The 26,281-nt window shown below is 37.1% G+C and overlaps 3 protein-coding genes across 5 annotated transcripts; all 3 read left to right on the top strand.

The window, feature by feature from the left end:
• Positions 1-283: 283 nt before the first annotated feature.
• Positions 284-3,592, top strand: LOC125279995 (dynein light chain, cytoplasmic-like). 2 transcript variants are annotated; one of them, XM_048210288.1, is made up of 3 exons: positions 284-367; positions 3,118-3,262; positions 3,401-3,592. In XM_048210288.1, the coding sequence occupies exons 2-3, from the start codon at positions 3,131-3,133 to the stop codon at positions 3,527-3,529; spliced, it is 261 nt and encodes an 86-aa protein (XP_048066245.1). In that variant the 5' UTR covers positions 284-367; positions 3,118-3,130; the 3' UTR covers positions 3,530-3,592. The 2 variants fall into 2 exon arrangements, with proteins under 2 accessions (XP_048066245.1, XP_048066244.1); XM_048210287.1 differs by having other exon boundaries at positions 294-379.
• Positions 3,593-5,165: 1,573 nt separating this feature from the next.
• On the top strand, positions 5,166-7,672 carry LOC125279998 (dynein light chain-like). Of its 2 annotated transcripts, none has more exons than XR_007187505.1 (3): positions 5,166-6,510; positions 7,167-7,311; positions 7,485-7,672. XR_007187505.1 is itself a non-coding variant. In XM_048210293.1 (3 exons), exons 1-3 carry the CDS (start codon positions 6,171-6,173, stop codon positions 7,617-7,619), a joined length of 297 nt encoding a protein of 98 aa, XP_048066250.1. In that variant the 5' UTR covers positions 5,166-6,170; the 3' UTR covers positions 7,620-7,672. The 2 variants fall into 2 exon arrangements, 1 of the variants encoding a protein (XP_048066250.1); XM_048210293.1 differs by having other exon boundaries at positions 5,166-6,187.
• Positions 7,673-8,052: 380 nt separating this feature from the next.
• Positions 8,053-12,287, top strand: LOC125280093 (dynein 8 kDa light chain, flagellar outer arm-like). The gene is made up of 4 exons (XM_048210416.1): positions 8,053-9,271; positions 10,420-10,472; positions 11,843-12,002; positions 12,153-12,287. The coding sequence occupies exons 2-4, from the start codon at positions 10,429-10,431 to the stop codon at positions 12,285-12,287; spliced, it is 339 nt and encodes a 112-aa protein (XP_048066373.1). The 5' UTR covers positions 8,053-9,271; positions 10,420-10,428.
• Positions 12,288-26,281: the final 13,994 nt, after the last annotated feature.

Here is a 26,281-nt window from a genome sequence, read left to right on the forward strand (position 1 = left end):
GATCACAACGCCAACATGGACATGACATTGCAGTGAGGGAATATGGTTTGTTTCGTGTTTGTCTGTAGACTTTGATGGCTGTAATGATGTTGCTGCTGAGGTGACAGTATTACCTCAATTTGTATCATTTATTTATACAATAAAGTTTTTTATAAAAAAAACAAAAAAACAAAAAAACATTCTTAAGAAGTGTCATTATTTTTGAAGTTCAGTTTTGTAATATTGGAATGTTGTCAAGTGAGATCATGTTCAGGTTGTGTAAGAACAGGTTGAGTCAGTTTCACTTTCACATTAGTTTTGGTCAAACACGTCTGAAGCGTCACAGACACTGAGAGAATCATCATATAATCGCCACAGGTACCAAAAGGTAAGACACAATGTAAGAACTTTCCTCATATATACTGTATATATAAAATCTTTAATCTTTGATCACAATCTGCTGCAGTCCTTCTGTCGTCTGATTGATAGTTTAGACTCTCTTATCAAGTTAAATCACCTTCAGCTCATGATTCAGTGTTTCTGCTGTGAAATCTGCACTGATTTATCTAAAGTAAGCATAAGAATAACTTTAATATTGTTAGTAATATAATATTTCAAGATGAACATAAAGAGACTTTTGTTTACTTGATTATCCATACATGATTTTTTTAAGAAATATTTATAGGCTTAAATATCATCAGGCTTTTGGTAAAAGTTTATTTGTTCATCTGTCGATCATCATTGTATTGAATTATAATATGAGCCATGAAAGCCATCAAATATGATACTTAATAAAAACACATATGCCTTTCTTAAAGATTTATTTTAAATATTTTGTCTAAAGATTCAATAAATTGTTTTAGAAAAAAAAAATCAGTTTTCTGACTATTATTTCAGGCTTTACAGGGTTAACTTTTGTTAATTTTACTCCACACTTATGTCTTGTGGTATTAAAGTTAGGTTTCATTTGATAATAGTGTCATTGACCAATAAATCCTGATCATAAATGGAAGCAGCTGGACTTCATGATGAAGAGTTGTTGAACCACTAAAAAGAGAGAGAGAAAGAGAGAGAGAGAGAAAGAACAGACATGCCAATACTGAGAAAATAAATATTACATTATGAGATTCTCTCAAAAATATAGCAAACAATTAGGCCTATTATAAATGTTAAGGAAGTAAACTGAAGAGAAACAAAGTTATGAATGTTTATGATTGTTATGTAATGTCTTTATGGTCTGGTGTGTTGTATATGCTATTAGGACAATATTGTGATGAAACCATAAAATAGATCAGGAAATATGAACTGAAACACTGTCATTCAAAAACCATGACATTTTTGTAAAAATGTTCATTGAAATAATGAGTTTGAAATTATTATACTTTTACATCTTTACTTTCTATTTGGCGTTGAAAGACTCAACAAAGACTGAATCATAAACAAAACACAACTACAGACTTTGTCTGTAAAGTTTGAACATTGAAGCTGGTTTAAAACTATAAACCCTAAAGTATCACATTTATTAAACTGTAATTTGTTGAAATGTGTTTATTTTCTAAGGCCTGTATATGAACAGAATCAGCACGATCAACGCTTTGCAGAAAATCCTGTCGCACACAATCGTTTCCTTTACATTGATTTATGATTTAGCCTATTTGTGGCGGCCCATTCATTCACTAGACTGTTTATATATTTAAACTTCATATAATTACATAAAAAAGTCTTTAATGTCGTGTTTTGCTTAATTGCTGTCAAACAAACTAAAAGTGAAAGCGAATAAGATAAGCAATAAAGATTCGGCTTTGTGTCCTTATCAAAAGACTGTCTGTTTGCGCTGCGCGTGACGGGTAGTTCGGATCATTTTACTGACTCGGTTCTTTGAGTCTCGTTCAGCAAAATGAACGACTCTTTTTTTCGAGTCATTTCGTTCATTTCAGCAGAATAAAATAGAATATAATTAAAATGTTACATCTTGGCCTACTTGCACAACATTAATCATTTCGAATAAGAAAAAATTATAATGCAGCCATGGCCAAATTATGAGAAACAGAAATTATTAATTCATTGCTTATCTGGGTCTATGCAGTCTGTTAGTTCACCTCACATCCCGATTCGAGTCGTTCGTTCTTTTGTCACATCACATCCCCATAGTTTGAATCTATGCAGTCGGTAGTCGGTACCCGAAACAGAAATGATTGGCTCACCTCTCGAGTCTGCGTTCTTTTGTCACGTGACCACTTCCCATGCATTAGTATTAATGACTGTGTGTTGTACTGTAGTTGTATAGCCTACTGTAAGTAGCCCATGTAAATATCAACATGTGCAATAGACATTAAAAAAAAAAAAAAAAAAAAAAAAAAAAAAAAAAAAAACCTTGTTCCTGTCAGTCAGTTTCTTTTTATTGTTATTTGTTAAACATTTCTTGAGGATCTGTGCTGTTTGCGGGTGTGACTTTCCAGTTAAAAAGACTTGTAAACTTTTTTTTAATACAATTTATTATGGACTAATAAACATAGTAAGTGATACGTTGGATTTACTTAACTTTTTTATGTCAACAGGTTCAGCTTAACTGGGTTATGTTGCATTTAATTAACATTATTTATTTCAGGAAACTTAAGTTTATTAATTCAATGCATTTAGTTGAATCAGGTTAACATTCTTAATTTGTCCAAAACTATTAAGTTCAATTATTTATTTAATTATTTATAGTTTAAAGCATTAACCAACTCTATTACCACATTCAATGGGTTTGAAAACCCCTGCCTTATCCTATGTGACTGTCACGTGATGAACGAACGACTCAAACCCGAAGACTCAGAGATTTTTTTGTTAATGAAACATGTATGCATTGAAAGGTATTTTACACTATATTTGCTTCTGCTTTTTGAGAGCGGAAGTGTGATAAAGGCACTGATCTAGGCTATATAAATTCTCTATTATAGATCAGATAAGGTATACGTACTCGTCATATACAAAATATGTCGTTTTAACAAGAAAAAGATGTTGTTTTAACGACATAATATCTCGTTATTACTACAACATAATTGAGTGGAAAAAATATTATGTATGTGGCAACACTGCGCCACCATATTTTCATTACTTTCACACTTGATCATTAACCAGAATCTGTGTTTACAGCTGCAGATCAATCATGCCGAAGACATCAATGGAGATCCTTACTACAAAGATGAGTGATGAGATGCAGCGTGAGGTTCTTCAGGTCGCTCTTCTGGCTGTGAATATGTACACAAAGGATAATGACATTGCTACCAACATCAAGAAGGTCGGTTCTAGAGTTTTACTGAAATGCAGTTGATTCAGTATTGTGAAAATGTGCTGTTTTTTGTCAGGAGCTTGATGGAGGAGATTGAATGTTTTTGTTGATGTGAGTTTGTGGAACATTAATACTGTGTCTTTACAGGAGTTTGAGAGAAAGCATGGAGGCACCTGGCACTGCATTATAGGGAGCTCTGGTTACAACGTGAAACTGAAATGTTATATCAACGTCTCTGTTGGCGACAAAGACATTTTGCTCTTCAGAACTGACTGAGGTTCAGCAACAGTTCAAACACAATTTATTTTATCCATATAATTAATAAAACGTCCTCCTTCATCTCGTGCTTCATGTATCTTTCTGCTGTGAAATCTTTACTGATATTTATAAAGTAAACATAAGAATATCTTTTATATTGTTATAATATTTCACTTAGTTTATTTGATTATCCAAGGTCAAGTTCAAGTTCAAAGTTTATTTTTAGCCCAAAGGGCAATTTTTGGTGCAGCATAAAATGTGTAAATATGTAGTACAAAAATCACAATAACAACACACAGCCAAACACAACATTCTGACATCTTACAGGTTTAAAAGCCAAATCACACCAGAATGAATCATGTTAAAATCATGGAGGATGAGATGAATCTGCAAGAATAGTTTTATAACTATAAAACAAACCGTTCAGAGCTGTTTGATGCAACATGTTCTCCATGTCGTTAATAAAAAAATGAGTTTTGCTAAATGGAAATAGGAGGAACAGTGTATAAAGTCCACACATTGCATTTTGATTGGTACTGACGGTCATACGTCATTTCATGACGACAGACAAAACACGACACTGTCATTATTTTTACGCCAGCTATAGGGCGCATGACTTTAAAACGTATATAGGTCGTAATAATGTGCTTGAAAAAAATGACCTATAGGGTTGTTTGTTTTGTTTTTTTTTGGAGGAGGACAATCTGGTTTGATAACCCAGTCTGATTAATGACAATAATCTTACATTTATTGACAGTGTTTAACATCTACAGTCTCACCAACAGCAAAGTACAGATTCAATTTAGTGAAACGTTAGTGAATCCACCTTTTTTTTTTTTTTTTTTTTTTTTGAGGAAAAATCGTATTCAAATGTATCAAATATGATCATCAGGCTTTCGAGGAAGGTTTATTTGTTCATCTCTCAATCATTATTGCATTGCATTGCATTATATGTTTTAAAACTACAGAGATTAATAATAAAACTATGCATTTAAATTTCACCTTACTAAGACATTATTGACAGATATTTATATGTATTTTGTGTAAGTATCTGCTATACTGTTGTAAAGCAGTAGCAGGTTTATTAGGCTGCTGTCACTTTAAAAGCTTAAATATGTTCGGATCCAATATACTGTTACAAAACATGCTTTTTTTTCTCAATTATTTACATTCCAAAACTGATGGTGTTTACCTGAATACGTGTCAAGACGGGCATTTTGACAGTTTTGTGTGTATTCGTTTTGAGTTGACAAAGCCAAACCAATGTAAATCATGTTGATGCCATGAAGCAGCTCATGAACTTTGTCTGTCAACTTTGATCTTAAAGCTATGAACCAAACCCCTGCAACAACTCAGTGTTATTGTGAAATACGTTTTTTCTAGTCGACTAGTTGTTGTTACTAATTGTTGATTGTTGTTACTAATTGTCGACTAGTTGTTGGTCAACTAATTGCCATTAGTTGACCAATCACATTTATATTAATTTAATTTCTTAAATACTGGAGAGAATAAACCATAATAATGAGCGTTTACGTAATATATAGCACTCAAGCGCATATATAGCATAAAGCTTGCCATAAAGAACCGGCAAAAGTAATGACTATGAATGTGACAAAAAAACAGCAAGGAGACATTTTAATTGTTTAATAAACATTTATATGTTTATATTAATAATGTTTTCTGAATCATTGTTGGCTGCAAAGATGAAGTTGACATTGCTGACTCTCATCATCTCAGCATAGTGGACGCGCTTAGAGAGAAAATGCACATTTCATTTGGATTACATAATCAGAGAATAGACTATTTCTTTTCGTTTTGAATTATTTTGTATAAAAGTAGACAATTCAAGCTTCCTATATATATTTCTCATGTCTGCGAGGCAAGCAGCCTGTATGCTGAGTTTCGGTTCATTACGCACTCCAGTTCACGTGCAAGTGAACGCGCCGGCGCCTCCATGTCATGATTATATTGTATATCTTATGATGTGTCTTATCTTACTCATGCTGTTCACTTTTCATAATCAAATAGATTAAATTAAAAAATAACACCACAATCGCACGTTCCACCTGAGGAATGTCCAAGTAACCCTTGGCGGCCCAACCATCGAGGGTATTGAGAGTGGAGGAGGCAGAAGAACGGTCTGGCAGTAAAGGTGCCTTCCACGTCTTCTGAACCTCCTCGTGCATCTCTGGGAAGAATGGCACTGTGGCTAAGAACCACGGCCCGCACCCAGAAACCAATCATCCAGCTGCGAGCGCTCTTGACATGATGGAGGGTTCAACTCGAGCCCGATGCCCCCAGATGACCAGGCAAGCATGGCCATTAACTTTGAATCTGATTCAGCCTGAATGACCTCCCCGGAGGGCGGAAGTTTGGCTTGCATACTCTCCGATGCAGCGGTTGACATCAGATCCTCATCCGGAGCACCAAAAGTGATGCGGGGAACCTCCGAAGAGGGTCCCACGGCAGCAGATGGCAACTCAACGGCACATGGTGTGCTGGAGGAGTGGGAGGTACGTGGGGCCAGACCTGACGAAGAAACCCTCAGATTTCCCAGAGTGCTAACCAGACTGGCAGTTTTTGAAGCCGCAGGCTGGGTAGCAACAGAGGGACTCGTACCTTTGTGTTAAAGAAGGAGAGACGCGATCGCAACTCCAACATGGACATACTCTCACAGTGAGTTTGGCATATAGTTTGCATATAGTTTGTCTGTAGGCTTTGATGGCTGTAATAATGTTGCTGCTGAGGTGACAGTATTACCTCAATTTGTATCATTTATTTATACAATAAATGTTCTTAAGAAGTGTCATTATTTTTGAAGTTCAGTTTTGTAATATTGTAAATGTTGTCAGGTGAGATCTGGTCAGGTTGTAATGTAGCAGGAACAGGTGGAGTCAGTTTCACTTTCACATTAGTTTTGGTCAAACACGTCTGAAGCGTCACAGACACTGAGAGAATCATCATATAATCACCACAGGTACCAAAAGGCAAGACACAATGTAAGAATTTTCCTTATATATACTGTTTATATCAAATCTTTGATCACAATCTGCTGCAGTCCTTCTGTCGTCTGATTGATAGTTTAGACTCTCTTATCAAGTTAAATCACCTTCAGCTCGTGATTCAGTGTTTCTGCTGTGAAATCTGCACTGATTTATCTAAAGTAAAAATAAGAATAACTTTGATATTGTTAGTAAAATTTCAAGATGAACATTTTCTGGACTGAAGAGATTATCCATACAAGATTTTTTTTTAGAAAAATTATAGGCTTAAATATGATCATCAGGCTTCTCTCAGTCATCATTGATTTGCATTATATAAGACATGAAAGCCATCAAAACACATATGCCTTTTTTTAAAGATTTATTTTAAATATTGTGTCTAAAGATTCAATAATTTTTTTTTTTTTTTAGAAAAATTAAATTTTCTGACTAATATTTCTGGTCAGGCGTTACAGAGTTAACTTTTGTTAATTTTACTCCACACTTATGGCTTGTGGTATTAAAGTTTGGTTTCATCTGACAATAGTATCATGGACCAACAATTACTGATCATAAATGGCAGCAGCTGGACTTCATGATGAAGAGTTGTTGGACCATCACTAAAAATCTGTTTATTTCACTCTTGCTCATTAAAACATACTCTGTGTTTACAGCTGCAGATCAACCATGTCAAAGACATCGATGGAGATCCATAAATCACACATGAGTGAAGAGATGAAGCGTGAGGCTCTTCAGGTTGCTCTTCTGGCTGTGAATATGTACGAAAAGGGAAATGACATTGCTCTCTACATCAAGAAGGTTGGTTCTTTACTGAGAGACTGAATGTCTTAGAGAAATGCAGTTGATTCAGTATTGAGAAAATGTACTGTGTTTTTATTTATTTATTTTTTTATCAGTAGATTGATGAAGGAGATTGAGTGTTTTTGTTGATGTGAGTTTGTGGAACATTAATACTGTGTCTTTCCTTACAGGAATTTGACAGAAAGCATGGGAAATACTGGCACTGCATTATAGGGAAATTTAGTGCCAGCGTGTCATATAACACAGACAGTTATATCAGCTTCTCTGTTGATGGCAAAAACATTTTGCTCTTCAAAACTGACTGAGGTTCAGCAACAGTTTAAACACAATTTATTTAATCCACATAATTAATAAAACGTCCTCCTTCAGCTTGTGGTTCATGTGTCTTTCTGCTGTACTTAATTTTATAAAGTAAATTTACGAATACTTTTACTATTGTTAGTCATATTTCAAGATGAACACTTTACTAGAATTAAGCAACTTAGTTTATTTGATTATCCAAGGTCAAAGTTTATTACCGTTTTTTCAACTGTTTACACACAAAATCTAAAAGCTGACACTCAAACAGCAGAAGCACACACCAAATCTGCAGAACCATACACTAATTCTCGTCTTTCGACTCAGTTTTCAGTTTTCAACACTTTTTGCAAAACACAACACACAATTCTCTATGTAACACGCAAAAATCTAACAGGAAGTGTCTTGATTTCATAATAGTGTATTTTAATCATAAAAGAGACATTTAGGGAGAGATGTGAGTGTGTTTAAACCTGCTACACAATAGTAGTTGATGGTGCTTTTTATTAATAATAGTCATGCATAATATTTTGTTTGAAATTCAGGAGAAAACTGAAGTCACAGGCATGTCTTGTCAATACTGAGAAAATAAATATTGCATTACGAGATTCTCTCAAAAATATAGCAGCAAACATTTATTAGAAATGTTTGTAAGGAAGTAAACTGAAGAGAAAAAGTTATAAATGTCATGATTGTTATTTATTATCTTTATGGCCTGTGTTATAATTGAGATAGATTGGGACAATATGGTGATGAAACCATAAAATAGATCAGGAAATATGAACTGAAACACTGTCATTCAAAAAACATGACATTTTTGTGAAAATGTTGACTTTTTCAGTTTTAGGTCAGTTTATATTTTCTGTCCATTAATGTTCATTGGAATAATGAGTTTCAAAGAATTATACCGTAATATCTTTACTTTCTATTTGGCGTTCAAAGACTCGACAAGGACTGAATCATAAAACACAAAATGTACTTTGTCACGACTTGTCTGTCTGTAAAGTTTGAACTTTGAAGCTGGTTTAAAGCACAGACGGCAGTGTTTATCAGATCTTCAGAACTGATGTGTGTCACGGGTGTGTTTGATCCTGTCATTCACCTGTTTTAATTTGAGTTCAAAATCTAATTTTACTTGTCCTACAGTTCACACAGTTAGTTTTGGTTAAAGTTTCAGTTCAAAACCTTCATATGTGTCTTTACACAGAAATTAACTGAAAATCATAATGAGTTGCTAATTTTACAAATTTTGATGAATGTAAAACAGCAATAAATAGTTTCATGTTTGTCTTTGATGGCTGTAATGACGTTGCTGCTTCACGTGTCTGATGAGGTGACAGTATTACTTCAATTTGTATCTTTTATTTGGGCCTAAGTAATAAATAGTAAAAAAACAACAATAACATGCTTTTGTTTATTTGTTTAGAAACGGTCATTATTTCTGCAATTCAGTTTTGAGTTATTAGTGATGCAGAAAATATTTGATTTAGTATTAATGATGTTGCAGGACATCCCAAATTTAGAAATGTTGTAAGAGGTGAGAGGTCAGGTTGATGCAGGAACAGGTGGAGTCAGTTTCACTTCTAGATTAGTTTTGGTCAAACACATCTGGAGCGTCACAGACACTGAGAGAATCATCATATAATCACCAAATATAAAGGTAAGACTTATTGTAAGAATTTTCCTTTTTTAATATATATATGTAATATATAATTTCTTTAAAAAAATGTACTGAAACCACATTTTTTTTATACTATATATATAAAGAAATTAATATTTTAGTTCAGGAAGGATGCATTAAATTGATCAAAAGTGACAGTAAAAACATTTATAATGTTACAAATCAATTATATTTCTAATAAATGCTGTTCTTTTAAACTCTGTTCATCAAAGAATCCTGAAAATTTGTATCATGGTTTCCACAAACATATTAAAACTATAAACCCTAAAGTATCACATTTATGAAACTGTAATTTGTTGAAATGTGCTTATTTTCGAAGGTCTGTATATCAACAGAATCAGCATGATCAAATCTTTGCAGAAAATCCTGTCGCACACAATCTACTTGTTTATTTTACATTGATTTATGATTTATTTGTGGCGGCCCATTCATTCACTAGACCGTTTATATATTTAAACTTCATATAATTACATAAAAAGTCTTTAATATCATGTTTTGCTCTATTGCTGTCAAACAAACTAAAAGTGAAAGCGAATAAGATAAGTGATAACGATAAAGCTTTGTGTCCTTATCAAAAGACTGTTCTCCCGCATTAATAACCATATGTTTTACTTATAGTTGTAAACTGTAACTAGGCCAGTCATATAATTATAAAGACATGTGCAATAAACATTTTCTAAAAAAAGAGTCTTGTTTCTGTCAGTTTCTTTTTATTGTTATTTGTTAATTTCTTTTGGAGGATCAAGAAAACTTTAACAAATCTCTAACTTTTCAGTGGAATTTTCTTATAGGATTTTCTGTGAATTACATGCTATGATATTTTCTGAAGATTAGAATCCACTGTAATTATTTGCTTTATAAAAGTGTTTCCTCATCATACGGATAAAGTTTAAAGCATTGACCAACTCTTTATTACCACATTCAGAGGTTTGAAAACCCCTGCCTAAGCCTGTGTGGTTGTCCCGAGATGAACGAACGACTCAAACTCGAAGACTGAAGAGATTTTTTAGTGTATGGAATAAGTATGATTTGGCATCTGAGAGTGGTTTCGCTCGGTGGAAAGCCATATATTGCTGAACTGAACACTGAACACTCCAGGAACAACCATATAATGTTTTTCATTACAGATCGGCAGCATGGCTTACACTGCTGGTTGTTTGATATTGACCGTTCTATTTGGGTAAGTAGAATTAGAGATTGCATAAGATTACACATAGCTTTTTACATAACATATTTTAGTTTATATACAGTATGTCAGGTGGTTCAACACGTAAGACTTCTGTATGTACCTGTGTTTTCTCTCTAAGGAGGAAACATCAGTTAGACTGCTGAGAAGTTCACTTGCAAAACCAGAATGTGCGTTTACCTATCAGAGGCCAATTTCAAACTACAGTGGATGTTTTTCAACAGACTTTTAAAATCATGAAGGCCCATCCCTAAACCCGCAGTGGATTAGAGCAAATTGGGTAAAGTGTTTGAAAATGCCCGTTGTGGTTTAAAAATGCCCGTTGTGGTTTAAAAATGCCCCACTGATATGGAAACATCCACTTGTGTTCTGCAGAGATACAAATCACTGTTAGTTCAATGTCATTGTCTTCATCCATGTGTGCTGTCGATTTTCATCAATATTTCTATGCTGATCCAACACACTTTAAACATTGACAAGTTAATCTCAACTAAAATGATGGTTTGGATCAAATCCCAACATTGTATCAATGCTATAATGCTAGTGTATATTTACAAATATTTTCCCAGAACGTTTGAGTTAGACTAGTTTAAAAGAGCACAATTATAATCATATCAAGGCTTTAAAAGAGGTCTCACGAGTGTGGTAATACTGATGTATTTTATGTTGTAGAATAGTCTGTGTTCACCACAAGCCTTATTTCAGCCATTTAACCAAAATCCCAGTCTTATTGACTTTGGGACGATGGAACCAGAAGTGCTAAAACGCTAACTTGTTTCCGTGTTTTAACCTACAAAGTGATGTCATACCTACACCACTCTATACTGAGCCAAGCATCATTGAATTTGCACTTCCCTGAGCTAGTTAAATGGCTCCATGCTTCTCACAGGATCATCAGGCAGGGCTGACTCTGATCACGATCCATCCGCTCACGCCGCTTTTTTCCCGCCTTATTACTAATCAGTAGAGCCGTTTCATTAGCTTGGGAAGCGCATAAAGGCCAACTTTTGTAATCGCACCATTCTACTCTATTCAAGCACTTTCAAAGACCATGTTTGTTTTTGCAGACTTTCCATGCCTTGAATCCATGTTTCTGAAATTCAAGTGTTTTAAAGAAGCGTGGGAACCCTCACTTATATTCCAAACAAATTAAAAAATCTTGCCAAGCCCAAACTTTTGTTATCCTACTCCACACTTCCAACTATGGAATTAAAGTTTGGTTGCATCTGATAATGGACCAACAATTCCTGCTCTTCAATGGCAGCAGCTGGTCTTCATGATGAAGAGTTGTTGGAGCATCAAATAAAATGTTAATCTCCAGATTCTGTCCTGTTTAATTACTTTGACTCTTGCTCATTAAACAGAACCGGTGCTTATGGCAGCACATCAGTCATGTTGAGGACAGCGTTTGACATCCATCAATCAGACATGAGTGATGAGATGCAGCATGAGGCTCTTCAGGTCACTCTTCTGGCTGTGAATATGTACAAAGAGGATAATGACATTGCTCGCTACATCAAGATGGTTGGTTCTAGAGTTTTACTGAGAGACTGAAATGTCTAAGTGAAATGCTGTTTATTCAGTACTGTGAAAATGTGTTGTTTTTTTATCAGGAGATTGAGTGTTTTCTTTATGTGAGTTTGTGGAACATTAATTCTGTGTCTTTCCTTGCAGCAATATGAGAGAAGGCATTGGGGCACCTGGGCATGCATTATAGGGAGCTCTGGTTACTGTGTGTCACCTAAAGCTTACAGTTATATTGACTTCTCTGTTGGCGACAAAAAAATTACACTCTTCAGATCTTCCTGAGGTTCAGCAACAGTTCAAACTATTTATTTTATCAATAAAATAATTAATAAACGTCCTCCTTCATCTTGTGTCTTTTTGATGTCACATTTTTACAGATTTTTATAAAGTAAACATAAGAATAACTTTTATATTTTTAGTAATATTTCAAGATGAACTCTTTATTTGATTATCCAAGTTCAAGTTCAAAGTTTATTATAAGCCCAAAGGGTGATTTTTGGTGCAGTATAAAATTTGTAAACTTGTAGTAAGAAACACAATAAACAGCAAACACAACATTCTGACATCTTATAGGTTAACATTTTAAAATCATGGAGGATGAGATGAATCTGCAAGAATAGCTCTATAGTTTTCTGTAAAACAAACCCTTCAGAGCTGATTGATTTAATAACCCGGTCTGATTAATGACAATCTTACATTAGTTGACAATGTTTCATTGAGTTTCAATGTTAGCAAAGTACAGATTCAGCATTAGAGAAAACTTAGTGAATTAATAAATCTTTTTTTTTAAATGACTTTTTTCAGAACTGCTTTATAGATAAAATGACCTAATTTAATAATTGATGATGTTCATAACAGAACTGAATGAACACTGAACTGACTTCAGCTAAACAACAGTTTCTCTGAGTTTCTGTCCATTCAAAAGTCTAGTTCAGTTGCTGCTGATTCACTGTCTATCCAGTGACAGTTCTTCTTTAAAAGTGTTCATATAAACCCCGGCAGCTGCTCAACACAACTTTGTTTCTGGAGTCTGAGAGTTTTGACTGCAGCACACATCAGACGGTGAGAGTGACTGTACCTGATGTCACATGACCACTCTGATGTCACATGACCGCTCTGTTTCACACAGGTGTGGCTGGAGAGCCTCTGCTGGTGGACAGTGAGAAGGACATCTTTGACTACATCCAGTGAAAATACAGGGAACTGAAGGACCACAGCGTGTGTGTGTGTGTGTGTGTGTGTGTGTGTGTGTGTGTGTGTGTGTGTGTGTGTGATGGTCATTTAGGTCATAATAGTGTATTTTAATAGTAAAAGAGACATTTCTGGAGAGATGTGAGTTTTAAAGTTGCCAAACCTGCTACATAATAGTAGTTGATGGTGCTTTTTAATAATAATAGTCATGCATAATATATTGTTTTAAATTCAAGAGTGAAGAGAGAGAGAAATTACATCACAGACATGTCAATACTGAAACAAATGATTCTATGTCATGAAATTTTAGAAATGTTTGTTCATGAGGAATTAAACTGAAGAGAGTGATGTTTATGATTGTTATTTAATATATTTATGGCCTTTTGTGTTATAATTGAGTTAATTGTATTGGGATAATATGGTGATGAAACCATAAAACAGAACAGGAAATATGAACTGAAACACTGTCATTCAAAATCCATGACATTTTTGTGAAAATATTGATTTTTTTAGTTTTAGGTCAGTTTGTATTTTCTCTGTCCCTGCCGCAACCCCCAAAATTAAAATTAATGTCCATTGGAATAATGAGTTTAAAGAGTTTTACTGTTAAATAATTACTTTCTATTTGGTGTTGAAATATTAAACAAAGACTGAATCATAATAAACAAAATGCAAAACATATTTTGCATTTTGTTTATTGTGATGTATTTATCAATCTGATGTCAAAAACTTGACGTCCATTTGATGTCCACACACTGATGTTCTTTCAACCACTAAAATAACAACACAAAAGCAATGCAATGAAAGAAGTTTATTCAGCAAATCTGAAATCAATAATACAAATGTAATAACAAATTACATAAATAAACAATTAACAAATGTTGGACAATAAATATATAACAGAATATAACAGCTTGACTGTAAACTGTTTTTGCAGTGTTGTCTTATATTAATGTCCGTAAAAGCAAGACTATAAACAAAACAATAAAACACAGCCGCTGTGTCCAAAAGTGGCAATTATGGGATAACAGACTATAAAAAGGGCACATATGTTCATCTAAATCACACAAAAAAGGAAACCATTGAACAGTTACAGCCAGCACTATTTTTTATGAACAAATATAAATTTAATTTTAAATAATATTTTTGTGTATCCTACTCAATAACTAGGGTTTAGCGACATGTAGTGATGAGAGAAATGAAGCTTTTCAAAGCTTCGAATCAATTGAACCGATTGTTTCGCAAAATGATTCACTGTTCTGAAGCGTTCGAAACGCCACACGCTGGTGACCCCTGCTGGTCAAAACTGTGTAAATGCAACAAAAACTGCCAAACATGCATGAAAACAGCTTTTACAAACCCATTGCAAATGTTTTATTGCAAGTATGACTATCAGATGCAATTAACTAATCATCTAATTATCTAATCAAATATTAAGTGTCTGTATAATATGTATTCTTTTATCCATTTTCAGGGCTTGTTTTGTTTGTTCTGATGATCAGCTAAACAGAGACTACTAGTATTCCTTTTAATTATACAAATACCTCATTAAAATATCTACAAATGTATAAAACTCATCAGAGATCAGTTATTAGACACCTCAGTGTCTTTTTACTGTGAAATCTTTACTGATTATTATAAAGTAAACATAAAAAATAACTTTTATATTTGTAGTCATATTTCAAGATGAACACTTAGTTTATTTAGTTTTGATATAAATTTCAGCAAATAATTTGTAAATATGTACAAAACACAATAATCAACACACAAACAGCAAACACAACATTCTGACATCTCACAGTGTAAAATCCTTACTGCAGTGGGAATAAAAGAATGACTGTGCCGATTGATTTCCAGTAGGGATACTATAATTCATACCAGAAGAAATCATGTTAAATTCATGAACAGTGGATGAGATGAAGAGCAGCTCTAGCTTTCTGTGAAACAACCATTGATGATCCGGTCTGCTTAATGACAATAATCTTACATTGGTTGACAATGTTTCAGTGTTTAACATTTACCATACTGTTAATATTTTCTTATTTCTTGAGCTTCACTTTTTAACTGTCTTTGTGCAATATTGTCTTGGGCAACTTTTTTCTGTTATGTTATCTGAACATCATGAACACACCTAGACAAAAGAAGAAATAGTTCTTGGACACACAACAGAAGTTGAAGATACACATACACATTTAAACACACACATTTCTTACTTGTTATTATATTTCTTGAATATATATGGTAAAGTTTGGGGGGCAAGAAAATTTACCCTTTTTTGTTTGTTTTTCAGGTACAAAATGTCATCAGGAAATTAACATAGCAAATAATAATTTAACATTTTGACAAATGTAAAACTGCAATAACTGGTTTGTTCCACATTTGTCTGTAATGATGTTGCTGCTTCATGTTTCTGCTGAGGTGACTGTATTACATCAGTTTGAATCATTTATTTGTGCAATAAATACTAAAAAAAAACATGTTCTTAATAAATGTCCCACATGTTTTTGCGTTTCTGTGTGTTTAGGAATGGTCATATTGCCATGTTTTGTGTTGTTAAACTGAGAAATGACATGACACACGTTGATGATGTTGCAGGATTTTTGTCAAGTGAAGTTATTGATGCTGAAGGTTGTGATGTAAAGAACAGGTGGAGTCAGTCACATCTATATTAGTTTTGGTCAAACACATCTGGAGCATCAGAGTCGGTCAGACACTGAGAGTGAATCATCACATAATCATTCTGTTCAGAGATCAGCACTAAGGTAAGACCATGAAGAATTTCAACAAAATAAGAGAGATCATACAAAATGCATGTTATTTTTATTTAGTTCTGTTCTGAGTAAGATGTTTTACATAAAAGATGTTTACATATAATTCACAAGACAAAAAAACCCCTGTTCATAAGTTTACATATTAATTCTTAACACTGTGTTCTTTTCACACTGAGGACAACTGAGAGACTCAAACACAACTATTCACCCCCGGCTCTTAACTCATCGTGTTTCCTTCTGGAGCATCAGTGAATGTTTGAATCTTTTTTAATAGTTGAGTTTGAGTCTCTCAGTTGTCCTCAGTGTGAAAAGACGGATCTCAAAATCATTCAGTCACTGCTGGAAAGGGTTCAAATATGCAGAAGATGCTGGAAAACTGAAGAATCTGCAGGAGCTGGAGGATTTTTCTGAAGAACAGAGCTCAGTTTAACTGCTCAGGACAAACAAGAGACTCATGAACAACCATCACAAAACACAAAAACAGTCGTGGATCATCAGGTAACCACACACAGTGTTGAGAATCAATGGTTCATAAAGTCAGCTATTTTTTGTCTTGTGGATTATGTAAACATCTTTTATGTAAAATATCTTACTCAGGACAGTAATACAAATAACATGCATTTTGTATGATTGTGTGTTATATATATATCACAGTTTTGATACGTTGATATAATAATAAATGTTTCTATCTTGAGCACCAAATCATCATATTAGAGTGATTTCTGAAGGATCATGTGACACTGAAGACTGGAATAATAATTTGTAATAATATTTCACAATATTACTGTTTTTACTGGATTTCTGATCACTGGATTTTCTTGTTGGTAATAAAGTATGATTGCATCTGGTTATGAGCCAACAATTTAGTAAACAGAATCAGGACAGTCAATGCTAAATAATCCCTGGATCTGTGTTGAGTGTCTTCGCTCCATATAATGTTTTTCATTACAGATCGGCAGCATGCGTTCCACAGCTGGTTGTTTGATTCTGACCATTCTCCTTGGGTAAGAGATTGCAAAGCATTACACACAGCTTTGCACATATTTTTTTTGTTTGTTTGTTTTTGTTAGTTTTTATATATATATATATATATATATATATATATATATATATATATATATATATATCTATATTTCTCAGTCGCATCATATAACGAGTGTTTTCACTCAGTTTGATGTACTGATACCTGGTTCTTCTATCAGCAGTGAGCTGAGGCATTAGCTCTAGTCGTTGTAGGATTGGTGCACCAGAGTGTTCTCGCTCGGCTTCAGTACTGTTGTGTCAGTGTGGAACAACTTAGCCTGACAGGGACAGTGTGCAGGGATCTGGAAGCGCTGAACTGTCTAACATAAACAGAGTAGGATTGTTGAATTGTTGAATAAAGTCTCTTGTCGCTTCATAACATTAAGGTTGAACCACTGTAGTCACATTGACTAGTTTAACTATGTATTTAGTACCTTTCTGGCCCTTGAATCTGGTTAATTACGTTGGTTTCTATGGGGGATAAAAAAAAAAAACTTCTTGAATTTCTTCAAAAATATCTTAAAGGGGTCCTTGATTATGATTTCACTTTTTTTAACTTTAGTTAGTGTGTAATGTTGCTGTTTGAGCATAAACAAGATCTGCAAAGTTACGACGCTCAAAGTTCAATGCAAAGAGAGATATTTTCTTTTACAGAAATCACTTTTTAACGACTGGTAGGGACTACAATGAGCTTCTTCCTGGGTTAGTGACATCATAACCCTAAAATTTACATAAAACCCGCCCCTGAGAACACACAACAAAGACCATGTTATTGCAATACAGTACGTTAGATGCCAACATAGGTTATAACCGTAATTAAACTAAACTATACCTGTTCTATCTTCATGCAGCATATATTCTCTGGAGGCATCTTACAACAGTTCCCACATGGGCGATTTATATATTTTCATGACAGAATATGCTAATCAATGACTTTAAGATATCTCACATCAGCTACATAAATTAAGCAACTAACCATTCAGAAACGTCCTGTTGCATTCTACATGTTGTGACTTCTTCTTGAGTCTCTCCATCAGTGTCCGACTTCAGTTTGAACATAAAAGGCTGAACAGTTGAAAACTTGAAACCCCGCCCTCTTCTTAGGAGCAGCAGCTCATTTGCATTTAAAGGGACAAACAAAAACAGAGTATTTTTGCTCACCCTTAAAAAGTGACAAATTTAACATGCTATAATAAATGATCTGTGATGTATTTTGAGCTGAAACTTCACATACACATTCTGGGAAAATCAGAGACTTATTTTAAATCTTGTAAAAATGGCATTATACCACCCCTTTAATTTGTGTTCTGAAGATGAACAAAGGTCTTACGGGTGTGTAACGACATGAGGGTGAGTAATTAATGACAGAAATTAAATTTTTGGATGAACTAACCCTTTTAGCTCAAGTGCACAAAAAGGCCACAAGTAAACCAATATCCATTTTGGAGATATGCCACATTATTCGACTTCAAAGGTCTATAAACACCTAATTTCAAATAAGTAGAAGTAAAGAAAGGTAAGTTTCTATAGGGGACATCCTACAGAGCATGCATACCTCATATGAGCACATTTTACTGCAGCATTTTGGAGATATGCCACATTATTTGACTTTGGAGGCCTATAAACACCTCATTTCAAATAAGTAGTAAAAACTAATGGTCAGTTTCCATAGGAGACATCCTATACAATATGCATACCTCATATGAGTACATTTTACTGCAGCATTTTGGAGATATGCCACATTATTTGATTTTGGAGGCCTATAAAGACCTCATTTCAAATAAGTAGAAAAAACGAACGGTCTGTTTCTATAGGGGACGTCCCATAGAGTATGCATACCTCATATGAGTACATTTTACTGCAGCATTTTGGAGATATCCCACATTATTTGAATTCAGAGGCCTATAAAGACCTCATTTCAAATAAGTAGAAAAAAATAAAGGTCACTTTCTATAGGAGACATCCCAAATACACACCACATATGAAAACATCTTACTGCAGCGTTTTGGAGATATGTCACATTTTACTACTTCAAATGCATATAGAGTCCTCATTTTTTATAAGTTGAAAAAATAATGCCCAGTTCTCATAAGGGATGTGCCTTACTATATGCCCAACACATTTTACTGCAGCGTTTTGGAGACACACATCTTTATTCTACTTTATTCACCTATAAAAACCTAATTTCTAATAAGTAGAAAAAACTAATGGCCAGTTCTTATAGGGGACATCCCATACTATATACACACACCACATACGAAACCATTCTACTGCAGCATTTTGAAGATATATCACATTTTACTACTTCAGATGCCTATAAAGTCCCCATTTCTAATAAGTAACAGAAAAACTACTCAGTTTCAGTGGAGGTGCGTCAGGCAGTAATGCCCAGTCAATCACGGTTTCCTATCAGTTGAAAAAAATGGATGGTATATTCCTGTAGGGGGCATCTCACATTATATACGCACTTCACATGTAGCAATCTAACTGTGGTGTTTGGGAGAAATATGCAATTTTTCAAGGACATTATGAAGTCCTTATAAGTATAAAAAAATACATAGTCAGCTCTTGTATAGGACCTAAAAAAACGTCTCAGGTTACGTATGTAACCTTGGTTCCCTGAGAGGGAACAAGATGCTGCATCAAATGCTTTGTGAATGCCTCTGCATGATTGCGTCGTGAAGCACATATGAAATCAGTCCAATGGCATCATAGGCAGATGACGTCATGACCAGGAAACTATAAAGCACATCTAAACCAAACAGAGTCAGCTTCTGATAGGTCGAAGTCGGTCACAGGTACGCCCGTTACCTCTCAGGGAACCATGGTTACATACGTAACCTGAGATGTTCCCTTTCAAGGGAACTCGTTTTAGGGCCGAATTCAGCTCAAATGAAATAATTGATTTATAGTGAATTATAAAGAGTCATTTAGTTTACAGCCGAGCAACTGAATCATACAGCGTTCATCTGCTCAGGCCGTAATAAGCTCTTGTAGCGGATATTAATATCCACTATCGTAAAAGCACTAATTAGAGTGCGGTAACTTTAAGATTGACAGTTTCAGACATTACATTTTCGAGCACATAATATAAGACACTTTCTTTTAAAATCTACAAGAGAATGTTTATTTATTCTAACACAAACTAGTCTAACACAAACACGCAAACACATGCAAACATTCACGTTGCAGAAAGAAAGGAAATGAGAGAAAGAGTTTTGAGAGAGAATGAAATTATGAGCATGATTTTTAGCAAAATATGCACTTTAAAAGACCTGACCTGAACGAACTATGAATCATTAATTTAATGCACCAGTTCAGTGTTAGAATCTGGTGGTACTTGCTTGTCGACTTCAAATGGAGAGAAGGGTTTAATGAGTCAATGATTTGTTGCAGAATCTTTTCAGGTCCGGATTGTGCTTAGGTAAAAACCAGTCACATTGGAGCGTGCTAGCAAATGAAATTAAGGCTGGAATTAAAGTTGAGGTGGCAAAAGACGTTGGTTAAACCTTGTGGCAAAACTTAGAACACAACACTCTCAACGGAAAAGAAAGTTAAGTGAAAGAAATGAAAAGTGAGAAGAAGTTAGATGGCTTTAATGAGCTGCTTGTCTGTCCTTTGTCTTCAGCTCAGTCTGGTCTTTTTCTTTGTTTCTTCTTTCTTCTGGTCTAGTCGAAACCTTTTTTGTTACTACTTCTTTGTCTTGTGATGTGACTATTTAAACTTAGGTGTTTGTCCCACCTCTGTTAGGAGTTCTGACCAATCAGGTATCATCTTGTTTCAAAGGTGGCTTTTCTCTGCCCCCAATCATAAAATAACCGTTATCTCTGGTGTCTGGAATTGCTGGTTTCGCCAGAGAGCACCATTTAGACATGATTTCTATTAAATGTGGAATATGATACATTTTACACAGATTTCATTCAAGCCATGATTTAAACATACATTCAAGATTTAAATTCATTTTCAAACCAGACCAGACATACTTTCAATCAATCATTCAAAAATGATCACATTTTCATGAATTGTGGGTGTTCTAAAGCATAACAGGTTACATGTAGCATGTGTAGACATGATATAAAATTTATGCAGTTGAAAGATGTTTGATACAAATTGTTTGGAACAATTCAATGCTGTTTTAGTTGTAGAAACAGTCTCTGTGGGTTTTTCTGTAAAGTTAGGTCACTCAGAGAAACAGGCCTGCATAGTCTCTGTCTCTTTTAATCTGGAGATCAAAGATTCTTTATTTTCTGGTGACCATTTGATTTCTACAAATGACTTAAAGGTTTGTCTCCTCTCCTTCAGTCAGGAAGCATGGGTGTTAGTCAGGTGGTAACATGGGTTGTTCTGTAGATGGACTGGAGCCGAAAATTAGATTCTTTTGGGTTTCTGGAATTATGTTTTGAAATAATCATCTAAATTATGTTTCATTAACGTAGTTCAGGAGGAACAAGTCAAATAACCTACCCAATCATTACGTCATCTTAATGATTACGTCATCTCAACCAGCTGTCAACAATCTGTAATCAACGTATCTACCCAATCAGCATGAGTTCAGGCCTGTATATAATCACAGTCAAAACTCACCCAAAGATCCTCGACAGTTTCCAGAATCCCTCCACCACCCCGTCTCCTCACACTCTCTGGGTTACTTCATATAATCTAAAAGGGGGGGGGGGTACTCTGTGTTCGGGCCGATTACCGAGCTCGGAGCCCTCTCCCCGGACAGCACGCCAAATACGTTTACCAATTTATTTACCTGACTTATTTGTAAGTGTGAACTCGTGAAATGATTAATTTGTCTGGTTCATCCTCAGTCCTTACATTGCACTGCTTAAAGCACTTTAGGGAACGATATACCCACGCCGCCATGAAACTAAGTGCCTGTCTGTATGAAATCATGACCCCAGGGTCAAGGTCAGGTCCAGGTTATAAAACCTGACAAACGTGTGCGGCGAGGACCAACCTGCCGCATCACACACTTCTTGAAGAGAGACTCCAAAAAGCAAATCCTTAGAGGCAGCCATACTCCGAGTAGAGTGGGCTCTGACCATAAGAGGTGACGGTTGGCCAGCCGACTTGTAAGCAAGTGAGATATCCTCGACTATCCACTTACTTAAAGTTTGTTTAGATGCAGGGTGCCCTCTTCGAGGGGACCCAAAACACACAAAGTGTTGATCAGATTCACACCACAGAGCAGCTCTGTGAATGTAAGCATCTAAAGCTCTGAAAGGACAGAGAAAATTAAGTTTCTCCTGGTCTGAATCCTGGAAAGGAGGAGGACAAGAAGCCTGCAGCATAATAGGGCCTGCCACATTAGTGGGAACCTTAGGAACATAACCATCCCAAGGAAACAAGAAGGCTTTAACCATGCCTGGAGTAAAGTCCAGGCAGGAGGGAGAGACCAACAGAGCTTGAAGGTCTCCAATTCTGGAGACGAAATAGCGAGCAGAAACTTAGAAATAGTAAGCAGAATGTCTTGAGAGTGAGGAACTTCTCAGGAACCTCTTCAATGGGCTCAAATGGAGAAAGGGATAGGCCTTCTAAGACTATGGCCAAATCCCAAGTCAGCACCCTCTGATGTGCCTTAGGTCTTAGCCTCAAAGTGCCACAAAGGAAACGAGTAACCCATGGGTGTCTCCCCACTGACGTACCATCCAGAGGAGTATGATAAGCTGAGATGGTGGAAGGAGATAACCAACATACAACCTCTTTACATTTACATTTATGCATTTGGCAGACGCTTTTACCGAAAGCGACTTTCATTGCATTATACTATACATTGGTATCTGAGTATGTGCAATCCCTGGGAACGAACCCATGACCTTGACATTGCTAGTGCCATGCTCTAACCACTGAGCTACAGGAAAGCATACAACCTCTACAACATGCAGCGAACACATTCCACTTATGTACAGGCGCAGCCTTTGCCATATCTGTACCATTGCATCCAACCCCAGAGGGGCCAGATACGTGAGGGAGTAAAACAATGGACAGTGTGTTATCTCTCGAGATGCAAACAGAATGCTCCCACAGGAGGTCCACCACGAGGTGAAATCTCCACTCCCAAGGCATCAGCCCCTGCCTCGACAGGATGTCAAATAATGTGCCATATCTCCAAAATGCTGCAGTAAAAAGGATAGATATGAGGTATGCATACTGTATGGGACATCCCCTATAGAAACAGACCATTGTTTTTTTCTACTTATTTGAAATGAGGTGTTTATAGGCCTCTAAAGTCAAATATTGTGGCATATCTCCAAAATGCTGCAGTAAAATGTACTCATATGAGGTATGCATGCTCTATGGAATGTCCCCTAGAGACACAGACCATTAGTTTTTTCTACTTATTTGAAATGAGGTGTTTAATAATGTGGCATATAATGTGGCAACCGTGCAGCCGACGAGCTGTCACGGCAGCCTCCACTTGCGGGCGAGTGGCGGCTCCATCCCCAGGTGGTCCAGCTGATCTGGCAGCACTTCGGCGAGGCCCAGGTAGACCTGTTTGCCTCCCCAGAAACTGCCTACTGCCAGTGGCACACAGCTGGCCCCCGGGTCTGCACAAATATGCGTTTCCCCCAGTGAGCCTTCTCGCACAGCTCCTGTGCAAGGTCAGGGAGGACGAGGAGCAGGTCTTGTTAGTGGCTCCGTATTGGCCCACTCGGACCTGGTTTTCGGACCTGATGCTCCTCACGACAGCCCCACCTTGGCCGATTCCTCTGAGGAAGGACCTCCTGACTCAGAGACGGGGCACCCTATGGCACCCGCGTCCCGACCTGTGGAACCTCCACGTGTGGTCCCTGGATGGGATGCGGAGGTTCTGAGTGATCTCCCGCAAGCGGTCGTAGACACCATCACTTCCGCTAGAGCTCCTTCCACGAGGAGCCTCTATGCGCTGAAGTGGAACCTGTTCGTTGAATGGTGCTCCTCTCACTGAGAGGACCCCCGATCATGCTCGGTCAGATCTGTGCTTTTCTTCCTGCAAGAGGGCTTGGAGCGAAGGCTGTCTCCCTCCACCCTCAAGGTGTATGTCGCCGCTATCGCTGCACATCACCATGCAGTTGAGGGTAAGTCCCTGGGGAAACACGATCTGATCGTCAGGTTCCTGAGGGGGGCGAGGAGACTGAATCCTTCTCGCCCTTCCTCCATACCCTCTTGGGATCTGACCCTGGTTCTTACATCTCTCCAGGGTCATCCCTTCGAGCCTCTGCAGTCAGTCGAGTTAAAAGTACTGTCTCTCTAGACCGTCCTCCTGGTTGCACTGGCTTCGCTTAAGAGGGTAGGGGATCTGCACGCATTTTCGGTTGACGAATCGTGCCTAGAATTCTGGCCCGGTGACTCTCACGTCATCCTGAGACCCCGGCCCGGATATGTGCCCAAGGTTCCTACCACTCCCTTCTGAGATCAGGTAGTGAACCTGCAAGCGCTGCCCTCAGAGGAGGCAGACCCAGCCCTAGCTTTGCTCTGTCCTGTCCGCACTCTGTGTGTGTACGTGGACAGAACGCGAAGCTTCAGGACCTCAGATCAGCTCTTTGTCTGTTACGGAGGCCAGCAGAAGGGAAAGGCTGTCTCCAAGCAGAGGATGGCCCACTGGATAGTGGATGCCATCGCCTTGGCGTACGATTCCCAAGGCGTGCCTTGTCCGCTTGGGTTGAGAGCCCACTCCACCAGAGGAGTGGCCTCTTCCTGGGCATTGGCTCATGGTGCCTCCCTGACAGATATCTGTAGAGCTGCGGGCTGGGTGATGCCTAACACGTTCGCTAGATTCTATAGCCTACGTGTAGAGCCGGTATCTTCCCGTGTACTCGCTTCCACTAGCCGGTAGACGCGTTGAACCCGCTCTAAGTGTCGGCTTGCAATGCCATTCCCGCCCCCTGGGCCGGATACGTGCATCTATTGACTCCAGTCGTGTTCCCCACTTGGCGAACCCTGTCGAGTTCCTCCGCCTCCCCTTCGGCTCGGACATTGCAGAGTGTCTGATGCCAGGCCAACATCCGTCCCTGACGTTGTCTGTTGGCTGGGTTCCATATGTCGTGACTCCTCTACGTGAGCGGTCCCATATGTGTAATTGTCCACGGTTTAAAACTCCCTACGGCAAGTCCGTGTCTTTCCCTTAGCAGAGCCAGCTCTGCTGTCACCTGTCAGATGAGTCTCCCCCTACCCAGGTGGAGCCATCCCAGGGACTCCATATGCGTACTGCCCCCCGGGCCAGTCCATATGTGTATTCTCCACGTAAACTCCTCCCCCATTGGGTAGGTAGTGGCCTCCGCAGCGTCCCCTATGGGTTCGCTTCCCCAGTGTAGTCTAGTTTACTTAGTGGGTATGTCGGAACAGCAGTAGACTCTCTCGGCGTAAGCTCGCCCCCTTCACCGTCCCAATTGGTGTGACGGGTGGCTAGAGCTTGCACTGGGCACTGGAAGGGGTTTCGTAACTGTGGCGCTTTATTTGGGATCCCAATTCGTCGGTCACTACTGACGTACGTCGAACGTGACCGACTGAAAGGGAACGTCTCGGTTACGTATGTAACCCTCGTTCCCTGAAGGAGGGAACGGAGACGTACGTCCCGTCGCCACAGTTTCTGTACCCTCGCTGTTGTGCGGACACCAGTTGTCTCCTCAGCGAAAAACAGAGTGCAATTGCATCTGCTTCCTATTTATATACACCTGTCTGAGGCGGTGCGCATTATGCAAATATCGCACGCCAATTCCATTGGCTTGTTTTAGTTTACTCGAAGCTGATAGGGCTCTCTAGCGATATCCCAATTCGTCGGTCACTACTGACGTACGTCTCCGTTCCCTCCTTCAGGGAACGAGGGTTACATACGTAACCGAGACATTTTTTCTACTTATTTGAAATGAGGTGTTTATAGGCCTTTGAAGTTGAATAATGTGGCATATCTCCATAATGCTGCAGTAAAAAGGATTGATATGAAGTATGCGTACTGTATGGTACGTAACCTATAGAAACAGACTGTTGTTTTTTTCTACTTATTTGAAATGAGGTCTTTATAGGCCTCCAAAGTCAAATAATGTGGCATATCTCCCAAATGCTGCATTAAAAGCAATATTTATATCATCCTTATGTAGTAAGACAGTAAAACAAATATATATATATATATATATATATATATATATATATATATATATATATATATATATATATATATACATCTTATATAATCTCTAACAATTATAGGCAAATAATAACAGAGAGATAGAAAGAAATATTAGAAAGACATTAGAAATAAAAAAGAAAGAGATATATTAGAAAAAAGAAAGATAAGAGATATAGAAA

Source organism: Megalobrama amblycephala, linkage group LG12 (assembly GCF_018812025.1).
Source record: "Megalobrama amblycephala isolate DHTTF-2021 linkage group LG12, ASM1881202v1, whole genome shotgun sequence".
Classification (NCBI taxonomy): Eukaryota; Metazoa; Chordata; class Actinopteri; order Cypriniformes; family Xenocyprididae; genus Megalobrama; species Megalobrama amblycephala.

What these genes read in the sequence shown, in the direction of transcription:
- LOC125279998 (XM_048210293.1), top strand. An exon ending in TTGCTCTCTACATCAAGAAG is followed by an intron (nt 7,312 to 7,484) that starts GTTGGTTCTTTA and finishes CTTTCCTTACAG; the next exon opens with GAATTTGACAGAAAGCATGG.
- LOC125279995 (XM_048210288.1), top strand. Translation starts at nt 3,131, where the DNA reads ATGCCGAAGACATCAATGGAGATCCTTACTACAAAGATGAGTGATGAG. An exon ending in TTGCTACCAACATCAAGAAG is followed by an intron (nt 3,263 to 3,400) that starts GTCGGTTCTAGA and finishes GTGTCTTTACAG; the next exon opens with GAGTTTGAGAGAAAGCATGG.
- LOC125280093 (XM_048210416.1), top strand. Translation starts at nt 10,429, where the DNA reads ATGGCTTACACTGCTGGTTGTTTGATATTGACCGTTCTATTTGG. An exon ending in ATATTGACCGTTCTATTTGG is followed by an intron (nt 10,473 to 11,842) that starts GTAAGTAGAATT and finishes CTCATTAAACAG; the next exon opens with AACCGGTGCTTATGGCAGCA. An exon ending in TTGCTCGCTACATCAAGATG is followed by an intron (nt 12,003 to 12,152) that starts GTTGGTTCTAGA and finishes CTTTCCTTGCAG; the next exon opens with CAATATGAGAGAAGGCATTG.